Below are 15,577 nucleotides of genomic sequence, written 5' to 3'. Positions count from 1 at the left end.
ACTAGCTAGGTAGAGGCAGGATACAGGATAAGCACCCAGGAAATACACACTAGCTAGACAGAGACAGGATTCAGGATGTACACTCAGGATATACAAGTAGGGTTCAGGATATACACTCAGGATATACAAGCAGGGTTCAGGATATACACTCAGGGTAAATGCCCTAGCTAGGCAGAGGCAGGGTTCAGGATAACCCTCAGGGTAAACACCCTAGCTAGGCAGAAGCAGGGTTTGACAGGAACCGGCAGAGGTCAGGGCTGGCAGCAAGTGAGGAAAGTCAGGAACAAGCAGGAGTCAAACTCATCAGGCAAACAGAAGGAGTAACCAGGAACTAACGGAGTCTAGGGCTGGCAGCAGGCAGAGAGTATCGGGGTTCAGGCAATAGTCAGAGGCAGGCAGCAAGCAGAGAATATCGGGGTTCAGGCAATAGTCAGAGACAGGCAGCAGACGATAGAATACACCAGGAACTAGCAGAGTCAGGCTGAAGCTACAGACTCCCACCACAAACCGAGGGAGAGTGGCTGAAGGCTTCAGACTCCAAACACAGAGCAAGGGAGAAGAAGGACAAGCAGTCTACAGACACAGAGTAGCAGGGCAGAGCCCCCCACGGAAGGACTAGCAGTCCACAGACACAAACAGAAGGGCAGAGCCCACACAGAAGAACTAGCAGTCCACAGACACAAAGAGAAGCTGGGCCAGAACTCAGAGAAAGGCTAAGCAGTAGTGCAGCAGAACACTAACTAACCTGACCTGGCCTAAAGGCATAACACCATGCAAAGGCCCTGAATGCTAGCACAGCACTTCCTTATGAAGGTCCTCACTGATGATGTCACCTGCGCAGGACAGGAAACACACTCATACCAAGGGGAGGCTGGGAACACATAGGAAGTGAACACACAGGAAAGACAAGCAGGAGCCATCTTGGAAGCTGGCACAAAGTAGGCGGCAGCCATCTTAGATGCTGGCTCCCCAGAGAGGCATAGCCCACACAGGTGAAGTCTAGTGAGGTAATCAGCACACAGAGCCAGAGACAAAACTATCACAGAGACAGACAGAAGCCAGCACAGAGGCTGACCCCCAGAAACAAGGTAAGGCTGAGGGCGGTCACGACCACAAACATGACAGAACCTCCCCCTCAAGGGCCCCCCTCTGGACTCCACGGGGGGTTCAGGTGTCCAGGGGTAACTGTGGTGAAACCTCCTGATAGGTTTCAAAACCCAAACATGGATTGCTGGACTGGAAGCAACAAAGAAGTCCAGCACTTGCAGACAGGAGCGGAGCTTGTAAACAGGAGGCTCTTTCGAATCACCGCTGGGCAGAATCAGGAACTTGGATGTAGCAATAGGACCAAAATTCAAAAGGAACTCTTCCCTGAGGGAACCCACAATGTCCTGGACCTCCTGGCAAATCCATGTAGTGACGGGAACAAGGCTGGAGCCACTACCCCAGCTGACATCAGAAGCTGGACTGGGGCCCGAAGTGGCATCCAAGTCTTGACGGGAACTACTACTACTACTATTTAACATTTCTAAAGCGATACTAGGGTTATGCAGCGCTGTACAATTTAACATAAAAGGACAGTCCCTGCTCGAAGAGCTTACAATCTAAAGGACAAATGTACAGTCAGTCAAGTAGGGGTTGTCAAATTGGGACTAGAAATCTGAACAGAAGCAGAACTGGAACCTGGGTTGGCATCCAAAGTTGGGCCGGGATTGGAACCCAAACTGGAATCAGAAGCTTGACTATAACTGGAACTCAGTGCGACCTCAGCATCTTGACTGGTACTAGAACTCGGAGCAGCGTCTTGGCTGAAACTGGAACTCGGAGGAGACTCAGCAGCTTGGCTAGATCTGGATCTTGAAGTAGGCTCAAATGCTGGACTGGAACTCAGAGTAGATTCAGCAGCTTGGCTGGCACTAGAACTCGGAGCCGGCTCAGCATCTTGGCTGGAACCGAAGCTTGGAACAGACTCCGCAACTTGGCTGGAACCGGTGCTCCTCTGGCTGGACTGAGACGACTTTCTAAGACGTCTCCTTTCGGTGTTGGCTTCAGGAGTAGTCCGCAGGGCCAGCTCCAAGAGAGGTCTGCGGTGGTACTCACAGAGCATGGTGGCAGGATCAATAGCAGAAACTGGGTTTCTCTGGACCCCAAGCCACTGAACACGCCTTCTCTCAGCTACGGCTTCAGGGGTACCCTCTAAGACTGGATCAGCACAAAAATCTATCACGGTACTCTTGGAGCGTCATCTCATCACCAAGAGCAGAAACTGAAGAAACATTCCTGGGCTGGACGCCCAGACCGGTATCAAGAACAGACCTGGGGCTAGGACCTGGACTGGCCTCAAAGTCTGAAGTGGAACTGGAACTCTGGACAAGAGCTGGACCGGGACTGGGACCCGGACTGGAATCAGAGGCTGGACTGGAGCAGGAACTCTGCACAGGAGCTGAACCGGGACTGGGACCAGGACTGGAATCAGAAGCTTGACTGGCAGCGCCCTCAAACTGGACAGGAGCTTGGCTGAGAGCGCCCCTCGAAACTGGACTTTAACTGAGGCTTGGCAGAAAAAACCCCTCGGACAGGGATCAGAGGCTCGGTCTGAAGCACCACTCGAACTAGTCTTAGGAGCTTGACCGGACGTGCCACTTGAACTGAGACCGGAAGGCTTGACTCGGAGCACCCCTTGAACAGGAATCAAAGGCTCAATCGAAAACGTCCCTCGGACAGGACTCAGAGGCTTGACTGGAAACGCTGCTTGAACTGGAATCGGAGGCTCAGCATGAAGCACCCCCCGAACTGGACTCAGGTGCTTAGGTGGCAGCGCTACTTGGACTGGAGTCAGGGGCTTGGTTTGAAGTATCCCTCGGACCGGCTTAGGAGCTTGGCTGGACTTGACATCCCGAACAGGAGCTGAACTGCGACAGGAACCCAGATTGCTCTGTACCAACTGCTGGGGAGTCCTGAGCGTGGACCTTCCACAGCATATTCTTTCAGCTTCCGCTTCTGGAGTATCCCGCAAGGTTGGCTCCTTGAGAAGTCTGGAACGGTATTCATAAAGCTTAGTCGAAGGATCAATATCTGAAACTGGGCTATGGCGGACCCTATGCCCCTGGAGACGCTTTCTCTCGGCCGCTGCTTCCAAAGTATCTCTCAGGGTTGGGTCAGACAAAAGTATCTTCCTGTAATCACGGAGGGTCAAAAAACGATTCACAGAAAAAAATTGGGTTGATATAGGGATCCAACCACAAATTAAGAACTATGTCCGGATTGTCTGTAAGGAACAAGGTCATGGGCAGCAAGCCCCGCTGGACAGATGATCTCGCCGGACTCATGGCCTTTGCATTCTGTCGGGTTATTGAGGGCCTTTGCATTCTGTCAGGTCCTCGAGGCAGAACTGGAATACATGAGCCCTTGGACCACTGCCGAGGAGCGGCAGGCAAGACCACCCTGGAACTGGATACACGGAAGGACAGGGCTGAACCTCTGGACTGAAGTCGGGACTGAGGCAGGCAACTGGAACTGGCAGAACAGCTTCACCTGCACTTGACCACCATTCCCCTGGAGTTGAGCTCCAGCGTGCGGGTGACCAGCAGGACTTGCAGGACGAGGCCGGTCCTGGAGATCCAGAGGACCTAACCTGGGTCAGGGAACACGAGGAAGCTAGACTAACTACTAGACTCAGACTGAAAGCTGCTGCGCTGCCCCTAGCAAGGAACACAAACCAGACCAGGGAGACAAGATGAACAAAAGCGTAACAGGAGCAAGGACTAGGGCACACAGCAAGCTAGGCAGAATGGGGTTCAGGGAATACTCACAGGGAAAACCCACTAGCTAGGTAGAGACAGGATACAGGATAAGCACCCAGGAAATACACACTAACTAGAGAGAGACAGATTCAGGATGTACACTCAGGATATACAAGCAGGGTTCAGGATATACACTCAGGGTAAACGCCCTAGCTAGGCAGAGGCAGGGTTCAGGATAACCCTCGGGGTAAACGCCCTAGCTAGGCAGAAGTAGGGTTTGACAGGAACCGACAGAGGTCAGGGCTGGCAGCAAGTGAGGAAAGTCAGGAACAAGCAGGAGTCAAACTCGTCAGGCAAACAGAAGGAGTAACCAGGAACTAACGGAGTCTAGGGTTGGCAGCAAGCAGAGAGTATCGGGGTTCAGGCAATAGAGGCAGGCAGCAAGCAGAGAATATCGTGGTTCAGGCAATAGTCAGAGATAGGCAGCAGTCGATAGAATACACCAGGAACTAGCAGAGTCAGGCTGAAGCTACAGATTCCCACCACAAACCGAGGGAGAGTGGCTGAAGGCTTCAGACTCCAAACACAGAGCAAGGGAGGAGTGGCCTAGTGGTTAGGGTGGTGGACTCTGGTCCTGGGGAACTGAGGAACTGAGTTCAATTCCCACTTCAGGCACAGGCAGCTCCTTATGACTCTGGGCAAGTCACTTAACCCTCCATTGCCCCAGGTACGAATATAAGTACCTGTATATAATATGTAAGCCGCATTGAGCCTGCCATGAGTGGGAAAGCGCGGGGTACAAATGTAACAAAAAAAAAAGGAGAAGATGGACAAGCAGTCTACAGACACAGAGTAGCAGGGCAGAGCCCCCCATGGAAGGACTAGCAATCCACAGACACAAACAGAAGGGCAGAGCCCACACAGAAGAACTAGCAGTCCACAGACACAAAGAGAAGCTGGGCCAGAACCCAGAGAAAGGCTAAGCAGTAGTGCAGCAGAACACTAACTAACCTGACCTGGCCTAAAGGCATAACACCATGCAAAGGCCCTGAATGCTAGCACAGCACTTCCTTATGATGGTCCTCACTGATGATGTCACCTGCGCTGGACAGGAGCAGGAAACACACTCATACCAAGGGGAGGCTGGGAACACATAGGAAGTGAACACACAGGAAAGGCAAGCAGGAGCCATCTTGGAAGCTGGCACAAAGTAGGCGGCAGCCATCTTAGATGCTGGCTCCCCAGAAAGGCATAGCCCACACAGGTGAAGTCTAGCGAGGTAATCAGCACACAGAGCCAGAGACAAAACTAACACAGAGACAGACAGAAGCCAGCACAGAGGCTGACCCCCAGAAACAAGGTAAGGCTGAGGGTGGCCACGGCCACAGACGTGACATATTCAATTTTTATTTCATGATATTTATATCTATATATGGGGAGCTTTCAAATAAATTAAAAATTTGTCAAATAAGTAAAAAGTAAATCTTTTGACCTCCACTTTTTTAAGGCACTGTCTATCTTACTGGAACAGCTTTTGACTTTTTACAGATGGAATAAGCATAGGCAATCCATTATAATCTTTTCCTATTGTTTGGGTGAGCAAAAATGGTGGCATGTTCGCCTACTGGCTTCAGCCCATAGAATGGGCTCACACCATCTCCTGTTCTCAATCTAACCTTCTTGCTCCTGTCCTCTCTCCTTGCCCCCCCCCCCAATTGCTTCCGGTCTCACCCCTGCCACAGCATTGCTTCTGTATCACTCCCTGCCCCCACAGCTTTGCTTCTGTCTCTCTCCTTGCCCCCCATTGCTCCCAGTCTTGCCCCCGCCGTGGCATTTCTTCTGTATCTCTCCCTGCACCTCGACATTGCTTCTGTCTTTCTCCCTCCCCCCCAGCATTGCTCCCATTTCTCTTCCTGCCCCCACATTGTTTCTCTCTCCCTCCTGTAAAGGCCCCCCCCCCAACCAGCATGCAACTGTTTTCCGTCCTTCCCTCTGGCTGCCACCAGTGCCGGCTGGGGTGATAATTGCAAAGCACAGACATGGGGGATTGTGGCTCTCTGCAGTCTGCACACTGTGACTTCTTCCTGCAGGCCAGCCCTGCCTCCTCTGATACTTCCTCTTTTTTTCAGAGTAAGTGCAAGCGGGGCTGACTGGAAGGAAGCAGCCGCAGCCGCAGCGTGGAGACAGCCATGACCTCCCGCGGCTGTCAGCTTTGTAATTATCATCAGGGCAGGGGTCGGCATTGGTGTAGCTGGAAGAAAAGATGGAAATCTGTATGCTGGCTGGTGAGCTTTAGCAGGGCTGGTCTTAGGCAGAGGCGACCAAGGTGGCCGCATAGGGCCCCACGCCTAAGGGGGCCCCGCGCGGTGCGCCTCAACTCTGCCTTGCCGCCGGACCGCCGCTGCTCACCTGCCCTCCACCCATGTCCAACGACGTGACTCTCCTCGTTCCCCTGCTCCCCCTCCCTCCCGCTCTCTGATGTAACTTCCGCAAGGGCGGGGACATGAGGGAAGGTCGGCCGACGGACGAACTGCGAAGCGGTTTTTCTTCTTTTACTCAGAGGCAGCACCCCCGCTTGGAGATTTTTTAAAAATGCTGGGTCAGGTGAGGTGCCGGCCGGGTCGGGTGGCAGAAGAGAGTCGTTTGGCGGGTCGGGGAGGGGGGGGCTCAGATGGGAGGGGGGCTCAGGTGGCTGGAGGGAGGGGGAGCAGGGGAACGAGGAGAGTCACGTCGTTGGACATGGGTGGAGGGCAGGGGGACGGGGGTTACTGGACATAGGTGGGATGGCAGTTGGCAGGGGAGGACAGGGGGGACAGGAGGGTCGCTGGACATGGGGAGGGGGTTTTCTGGACATAGTGTGGATGGCAGAGGAGGGCAGGGAGGACAGGAGGGTCGCTGGAATGGGTAGATGGCAGGAGAGGGGGGTTCTGGACATAGGTGGTGGCAGGTGCGGGCAGGGAGGACAGAAGGGGTCGCTGGACATGGGTGGATGGCAGGGGAGGGGGTTTCTGGACATAGGTGGATTGGCAGGGGAGGGCAGAGGGGACAGGAGGGTCGCTGGACATGGGTGGATGGCAGGGGAGGGGGTTTCTGACATAGGTGGATGGCAGGGGAGGGCAGGGAGGTCAGGAGGGTTGCTGGACATGGGTAGATGGCAGGGGGAGGGGAGTTTCTGGACATAGATGGATGGCAGTTGGCATGGGAGGGCAGGGGGACAGGAGGGTCGCTGGACATGGTGGATGGCAAGGGGAAGGGGGTTTCCTGACATAGGTGGGATGGCAGGGGAGGGCAGAGGGACGGGGGGGTTGCTGGACATAGATGGATGGCAGGAGGGACAGGAGGTCCGCTGGACATGGGTGGATGGAGGAGAGAGAAGAAATGCTGGACATGGATGGAGGCGAGGGAAGAGTGAGGAAGGAGATGAGATGAGGGAAAAGGAAGAGAGGAGAAAAAGGTGCACAGGGATATAGAAAATAGGCAGAAGCTGGATCCACTGGACAGTCAAGTCTGCAGAGGACCCAGCTTTTACTTACGATGTAGGGCAAGAAAATGAAGAAGAAAGGAGCGGAAAGTAAAGAAATAAATGGAAAGGAAGCCCTGGAAATGGAGTTAAGAGGACAGATAGCAGCACAATCAGATACTGAGCCAGCATGATCAGAAAAACAAGTCACCAGACAACAAAGGTAGAAAAAACTATTTTGTTCAGGATTTATTAGTTGGAATATGTCAGTTTTTGGAAATGTGCATCTGTGATATTTTTCATGTAAGTTTCAATTTTTGTAGTATTGCTGCATGCTGAGTCTGACTTCTTGAGGTAACTTTCCAGTTCAGTATTTTGCCTTCATGTGTTTTTCAGGTGTGATCAAGAAGGTGCAGTATTCTGCTAGCCTATAGTTTGCAGCCCTTTTTGTTTTTTTTTCACTAGGTTGTGCACTGGTTTTAGAGCCCGGTGTAATTACAGTTGCCTTTCAACGCCACGCATAAGGTTGTAGCTCGTCCTGTCCTTGGAATTAGTGCTGTTTGGTTTGTTAAGGTTATGAGTGTGTTTTTGCACAAGTTTGTGTATAGTGTTTTGCAGTGGAGAGATTGTGTGTTGGCCTTACTAAGGTGGCACCAAACATCAGAAAGGGTGTAGAGCCTAAATCATGACACACTACCTGTAAAAGGGTGTTTTGTGGCTCTACATGAGAATTGTGATATTATGATCCCTTGCTAGCTTCATATTGTTGACAATCTGCATTTTCCATATGGCTGGTATATTGGTGTATAAGGTATTAATTGTGTCTATTTTATTTTTACTTATTTTTTTTCTGTGTGTTGTCAGACAATTATGGATGACAGACAGAGTCGGAGTCTTCTTGAGTCAGAGAGTTGTGGTATATATTTTAAAACAATTTTAATACCTTGGTGGTCTATATATTTTTATATTGTACATTATATTTTACACATCACTTTATTTTATTGTATATCTTTTCATTTCATTTTTATTTTATTGCATATATGGGTTACAGAGTAATAGGGGAATTTGAAAGTACTGAATCTTTTCTTAATATTTTTCCTTTATTCTCCTTTGTTATGAGAATTGGAACTACTAATTGTAGTGGACTTGAACTGAATAATTTCTGGGGAGGGGAGGTTTCATGATAGCATTGTGCTTATCTCAATCAGTTTTTTGTACAAGTTTAGCTTCATTTGTCTTTATTTGAAATTTCTAAATAGAAAAATGTTCTAAAAATGGAATAATCTTATCAATGGGGTGGAGCTAGGGTGGGGCGGGGCTACAGTAGGGCGGGGCTAGGATGGGGCTCCACCAAATTGGTCTGCATAGGGCCCCACACTAGCTAAGACCGGCCCTGAGCTTTAGGGTGGGGAAGAGGGGAAGGCAGCAGGCGAACAAAGATGTATACTGGGCGCCTATGCTGTACATTGGACTGGGGGCTTGGGGCCAGGGCCCCCGATGCCCCCCTTAGCTGCACCCCTGGTGTGACCAGAAAATCTGCTAGTCTCTGTATATGAGAGTATTAGCTTGCTGGCATACTGAAATGTCTGTTTTAAATTACTTCTGAAAATGCTGGGGAGAGTGACTCTGCATTTTCTTTCTGTTTGTGGGAGAAGTGGGGGCTTTGGCTGCCCTCATAAACTGCACTTGGGCTGGTGGGAGAAGGGAGGCTTCATCCACAGGTACTTGGGCTGGTGGAAAAAGGGAGGCTTCATCCACAGGTACTGTGGCCAATTTTAATGAGAGATTTACAGAATAGTATTAATAGGTTTGGAATTTTTCTAAGCTTTTTCAAAACCAAGTTGATCTTGCTCTATTACATCTTCCAGGCTCACCGTGATTTGCTTCAAATCACCCTTTCAAAGACTATTTCTGGTGTAGGTATCTTCCTAATCCTCATCGGGAAAGACAAAGCAAAGAATTCATTTCATTTTTATGTGATGGGCTTCTCCTGCCTGAATGTCTCTGCTTGTCATCTCATAAAACACCAAGTTACATGTGTGTAAGTGAACTCTTATAAAATTAGGGTCATACTTAAAAGTATGCATAGTTTAAGTCTTTCACACTATGAGGTAGATTGAGGAAAGGGCACCTAAAGTTAGGTGCTGGAATACAGCACACAGCACACTAAGTGCGGACTCTATAGCAGCAATTACCCAAGAAATTGCTGTAATAGAATACTAGCATAAATCTGCATATATGTGCCTAACTTAAGCATGCTCTAATTTTAGTAGTATCAATAGCTTCTCTCAATGGGGGGGGTTGCTGTATCTTGCAGTAACAATACCCAGCTCCAAAAACAGTTAACAATTCTTCTCAATAACCTTTATGTTAGTAGTACTGGATCTATCGGATGCACATGTCACCAGTACTCTGGCTCAAATTATCAAGTCAAGCTGGGCTTAGAGTGGGCATGTATTCGTCATTGATCCACTTTTAACATATTTTTGTAAATATTTTAAAGAAAAGTGCTATGAAGATGTTGCCATTCCTGTATAGTGGAGACAATCTTTGACACAGCATTTTGTGCGAAACATGAGTTCATGTCTGTTGAACAAGTCTCCGTCCCCGTCAATATTATATGGGGAAATCAAGCATTGAGAAGAAGCTTTCAAGCTAAGTATTTGAAGTTTGAAATTTGAAGCTAGAATTTTGTATCTGCAAAATAAGTTGATATTGAAAGGATTTAAAGTAAAGAAAACCCTTTTCTTAAAGTTTATTGAGAAGAATTGTTAACTGTTTTTGGAGCCGGGTATTGTTACTGGAAGGTAACTTTAAGCATGAGCATTTATACCATGTCAAAGGCTGGTGTAAGTTCTTTCGCCTAACTGTAGGCAGTTAGGCTTATAAATGCTAGTAATCTATAACATGCACATGTAATTGCTAGGCATGCCCCTGACCTGCCCATGCCCCCCCATGGCCACACCCCCTAGTAGGTGCACATGATAGGATTTGTGTGCATATTAGAATACTGACTAAGGGCAGCTGCACTCATAACTGCTAATTGGTGCCAAGTAAGGCCAATTGTGGGCTATTTTTGCTCATTAACACCAATTATCAGCTTGTTATTAAATTGTTATTGTGTAGGCGTTCGGAGTGCCAGATACATAAGGGCATAAGGGGTGTTTGCCTTCCCTGTGTTCTCTGTGCTATGTTATTCTTCCTCTCCCCCCCCCCCCCCCCCCAGTCTTTTTCCAATTTGCTTGTCTGTGGTCTTCTTTCAAGAATGAGTGTTATGCTTTTCTATTGATCAATGGAATTCTTTTCCTTTTCTTACATGTTGTTATTTTAGTATGTACACCGCCCTGCCCTGCTAAGCCAGTTTAGGTGGTATAGTAAGCCTCAAATAAATAAATAAATGATTTATGTGTGCAACTGACTTTATTCTATAATTTGTGTGTGGAACTTTGCACATTAAATATAAACTTGGGTGTGCCTACTCTCAAGTGGGCCTAATGTTTGTACCTTCAATCCAGGCACATGTTCTAGAAGATTTGTGCAATATTCTATAAAGACACATGGAGCCTAATTTAGTTGCAAAAATTAGATTGTGAGTCCTCCAGGGACAGGGAAATGCGTAGTGTACTTACGTAGTGTACCTGAATGTAACTCATCTTGAGCTACTACTGAAAAAGGTGTGAACAAAATCTAAATAAAAAAAGAAAATATGGAGAGGGATAATAAGATGTTCAGATCAGGTCTTGAAAAAATTCCCTCAGGGAAAAATGTTTCTGCTTGGTTAAATTATATTGAGCAGGTAGGCCCACATAAATAGCACTTCCAACTTTGCCTATTTAGATGTGGGTATGACATTAAATATCAGCCACAACTGCATAAACTTTGGGTATTGACACTGGTGCCCACATTAAATATCCGAGTCTTGTTTAGCTGGTGGTGGTGAACACTTTGAGAATGACAGAATAGATCAGCTGGGTCCATCTCATCTGCCACTTTGTCCATCTCATATGTCTATGGATGATCTTACACTTTGACTAGATGAACATATAAATTCCCATACTCAACTCAATACTAACACTTCATCTACCATATCTGAACCTATATCCTGTTCCTATCCTTTTTACAACACCTAGTTCTTCCTCAATGTCATATTGAAACAGCTAAGCGAATCAGAAGACAAAAGGCAAATTGGTTCCAAAGCAATGCAGCTTTTATTGCTAGCAATGAACAGCACTGAGTTCTCTCTCAGGATACTGTGTGTCAGAAATCATCCGACACTTACATTTATACTTCCCTGGGCCTGCGCATTAGGCCCCCTATACATCACAGTTGACATGCGCAGTACACATTTGTAGTTCTCACATTACACATTTGTAGTTCACAGTACATACACACGTCATAATACTGAAATGATACTGGCTAGGGAAACGAAACTCAGCATCCTGCTCTACATACACACGTCATAATACTGAAATGACTGGCTAGGGAAACGAAACTCAGCTCCTGCTCTACATACACACGTCAAATACTGAAATGATACTGGCTAGGGAAACGAAACTAGCGTTCTGCTCTACACACACACATATACAATGCTCCTTTCTGGCTGAGGAGATAAGGTTCGTTAGGCACAGAGATGCAGGGTGGGGGTTGGCAACACCCTCCAAGGCCATCTATTCACATAGCATCTATGGGCAGGCTGGTTTCTGTGTGCAAGCCTTGCTGACTCAAATTACAAGCTGTTGATCTAAAGCATCTGCATTCTGTCTCCCTCAGATAGGCATTAAGGCAGCAGGAGCTGATTAAGGCACAATACAAGAGAACTTAAATGCCCAATACATTCAAGTATGGAGTATGCCCCATAAGGGCAGAAACAGAGGTAGTAGAAACAGAGGTAGTAAAAGTCCATCAGTAGTATGCACAGAGCTTGAGGTTTGTTGGTCTAGTAGTATCCAGTGTTCAGTGGTCCACTCCTACAATTCCCCCCTTTTGATACTTGAACATCCATCTGGTGGAGAGTATCATCTCCAGAAGCCCTGGAAAGGAAGAGAGAAACAAGAACAGTTAGCAAGGAGAGGCAATAAGAGAGCCCTAGGCCTTTGCGCAGCCGCTGGTTACTTCGCCGGGGTTGAGACGGAGGGTCCCTAGTGGAGTCCCCCCCCCTTTGTAGCCGGACTTGTGCTGTCACAAAGGCGTCGGCCCGTTGATGCCTCGGAGAACAGAGTTCTGCTTCATCCACATCGATTGCGGTATGGGGGAATACATCTGGAGGGCCATAAGTTGGGCGGCTGCCCGGCGGTCGGCGATGCTTTCCATGGTGGAGCGGAGACACCTGAAGACAAGGGGGAAAGACAAGGGTATTAGTAAGCAGGACAACAAGAACAGGCCACACTTGACAAGGATACTCTTGAGACTCCCAGAGGTTGGTAGCCAGTCGGTTAAGAGGATGTCCAATCCCAGGCGCTGTTCCAGGTTTGGACAGGGACGTGGGCCAACTTTACCATCCGGTCAGTGATCTCCCTGATGACGTGACTCTGGTCATCAATCTGCAGGCAAGTTGCTGAGATTAAATTTGCCGCACACCCCGCCCTCCTGGGCTAAGAGGTCAAGAGCCAGGCGGTTCTGGTATACTGCGGTAATCAGTTTGGTGTTTTGTCGCGCCAGGACGTTAAGTGCAAGGGCCGAGTCGTTAGTGAGTATTTCGAGCACTGCTTGCAGACGGATAATGCGATTCAGCATATAGATAGGGGTACGGTACCCATACGTGCCATCTTCAGCCCACGTGGCCGGCCCATAGTAATGAATGATACGTTCTGGTGGCCACTCGTTGTCCTTCCAGTCTCCTATCTGGACCTTGGGCTTGCTGTCTCGAGGGGACCGTTTACGCTGCCCAGGGTTCCAGGCCCTTTCCATATAGAGAGGTATACCTAACGTCTCGCCTACGCGCAGGGGCAGGAGAAAGAAACTAGGTCGGACGGTGCCCAAGAGACAGGTGCCGTACCAGCGGGCCGGGAGCTGTTCATAGGCCCTGCGGCCGCAAATGTAGTAGTAGCCCTCCGGGGCTATCCATTTAAGGGAGGCGTTTCCCCCGTATGTCCATGTTGTATTCAGAGTAGGTTCAGTCCAAATGGGCACCGGGGCAGGCAGATTGTCCGTTTGCCACCAGTGGTTCGGCTTCCATTAAACTGAAGGACCCCGTGCAAGCGGAGTCTCCAACAGGGACGGAATAGTTTCGAGGGAGCCCGGCTAGCGCAGAGGGTACCTATGATGTTGGTCCTCAGGGCCCACATAGGGCCTCGGACGTTGGGGAAAGGTAATGTTGGTGGCGTTGAGGGCGTCCCACATGTGCTGGTGAATCTCCTTCGCTCCCATGGCCATTGTCACCCATATCGGTGCCTCCACAGACGAAACAGTTGGCAATTCCTAGGGAAGGGCAATGTTTTCGGCCAGGTTGAGGAACATGTTCCGAGCTTCGGGAAAATGGGGAACTTAGTCGCTGCCTCCTCAGCGAGCAATTTCGTCGAATACGTCCTGGTACCCGACAACCGTGGTCTGATAGTGTGTGGGTGCCTTCTCCTCAAGGCTCTGGCTGATGTGATGAAGGTTATAGGGTCCGTTCCGGCCCCATCGATGCCAAAACCCCAAGTTTGTCTCCAGGGGGTCCCAGGTCCCCTTAGCGGCCATTCAAGGAGCACGGTGTTGCCAGAGCCCCTGCGAATTTCACCTAGACCGGGACATCCGGGGTATCCGCCTCCTGTATAGGCACACACTCGTTCCCATCCCGAGGTTCGGGTGTCCGCTGCAAGGTAGCCAAGACCAAGGGGATCCATATCTTCCGTCTAAGGTAAGGGGGCAAACATACTTGTGATCATTCGCGTAGGCCTTGCGCCAAGCTAGACTTCCGCACTTGTGGGACCAGGGGTGTCTGTCTATAGCAACACAAACGTCAAAGGTAAGGGTAGCCACAGTTTGGGTACCACCTGCAATAATGCGGGTGGAATTTACGTAATACAGGACGCCACTCCCTGGACTCCCATAGATCCGACATACTGAGGGAGCCCCACGCTGAGGGTGACGTTGTAGTATCTTGGCTTGACTGGGCTGTGGCAGATAGTGAGGTTGTTCTGGAGGCACCTGTGAAACTGTTGGGTCCAGTCGGGGTCGTAATGGCACAAACCGGAAGGGACCGGCAACCGCCTTCCGGAGGCTGTGATTGATGAATGAGGGTGGTGACCAGGTGATATCCCCCCTCTATGCGGTGACGTACTGAGCGCAAGCACTCAGTACAGTTCTGGCTCAGGGTGGTGTGATGGCTCGGGACTGAGCAAAGGAGGAGGAGTAGGTTCAGCATCATATACGGTGGGAGGTATCCGAGCCTTTGCAGTAAGAAGATAATGAGGCTCAGGATGAAGGCTGCAATAAACACAGAGCCAAAGACGCAGTGGGTCCAAAAGCTGAGCTCCTGTTGCTGGGCAGGCATGGACCCGGTTCACTTCCTCGTCAGGGTCAGCCGTAGTGGAGCGTCAGGATGTTGACGGGCAGTCCAAACTTTGGGTGCCGCCGGTAGGCGCAGCGGGTTTCAGCCTGGTCCAATGTATCCACACGGGACTTCCTGCAATTTTAACAGCGGTTGGGGTAGTTAGGAGAACAAGGGAGGGCCCTTTCCACTTGGGCTTTAGACAGTCAGATTCATCCCACTCCTTTACCCAGACTTCATCCCCCACCCTAAACTGGTGTGTAGGACTAGTAAGGACCAGGGGACCTACACTCTCAGTGTACTGTTGGATGTCCTGCACTACCTCGCGCAGGGCCTTCATCTGTTTCACTAAGGAGCTCTCGCCCTGTATCTGCAAGGAGTCGGGAAAGGAGGGTAGTGGTGGTGGCCTGGCGTACATCATCTCGTAAGGAGTAAGGCCTGTAGCCTTGGGGGTACACCTAAGATGCAGCAAGGCCAGTGGGAGCAGGTCGGGCCATTTGGCTTTGGCCTCTTGGCATAGCTTGGCTAGCTGGTTCTTCAGGGATCGGTTAGCTCTCTCCACTATTCCACTGCTCTGGGGTCTCCAAGCACAATGCAACTTCCAATCGAGGCCAGTCTTGTACTGAGCTGTTGTGTAACTTCGCTGGCAAATGCAGGCCGTTGTCGGAGTTTATCTGCTTGGGGAGGCCGTATCTCGGCAGGATGTGATGGATCAATAAGGAGGTGACTTCTTTAGCCATTTCCGTTCTGGTGGGCTGGGCTTCAATCCATCCGGTGTAGGTACACACGGCGACAAGGATGGCTTTATAGCCCCGGGCTGGGGGCATATGTTGTGAAGTCAATCTGGCAGACGTGGAACGGGCTAGTGCCTCGGAAACATGTCCTGGCGTAGGACCGGGCCCC

At 49.8% G+C, this 15,577-nt stretch overlaps 1 protein-coding gene across 1 annotated transcript in view; it reads left to right on the top strand.

Annotated features, from left to right (window-relative positions):
• DNAH6 (dynein axonemal heavy chain 6) overlaps window positions 1-15,577 on the top strand; it is a 2,906,060-nt gene that overhangs the window by 234,033 nt on the left and 2,656,450 nt on the right. Inside the window, exons 10-11 of the mRNA XM_030192089.1 lie at window positions 12,331-12,349; window positions 12,810-12,816. Of these exons, the coding sequence (XP_030047949.1) occupies window positions 12,331-12,349; window positions 12,810-12,816 (26 nt within the window). The remainder of the gene's footprint in view (window positions 1-12,330; window positions 12,350-12,809; window positions 12,817-15,577) is intronic.

The sequence above is a fragment of the Microcaecilia unicolor genome, chromosome 2 (genome assembly GCF_901765095.1).
Source record: "Microcaecilia unicolor chromosome 2, aMicUni1.1, whole genome shotgun sequence".
Lineage (NCBI taxonomy): Eukaryota > Metazoa > Chordata > Amphibia > Gymnophiona > Siphonopidae > Microcaecilia > Microcaecilia unicolor.
The sequence above is the reverse complement of the archived record's forward strand: the minus strand, read 5'-3'. Positions and strand labels throughout refer to the sequence as shown.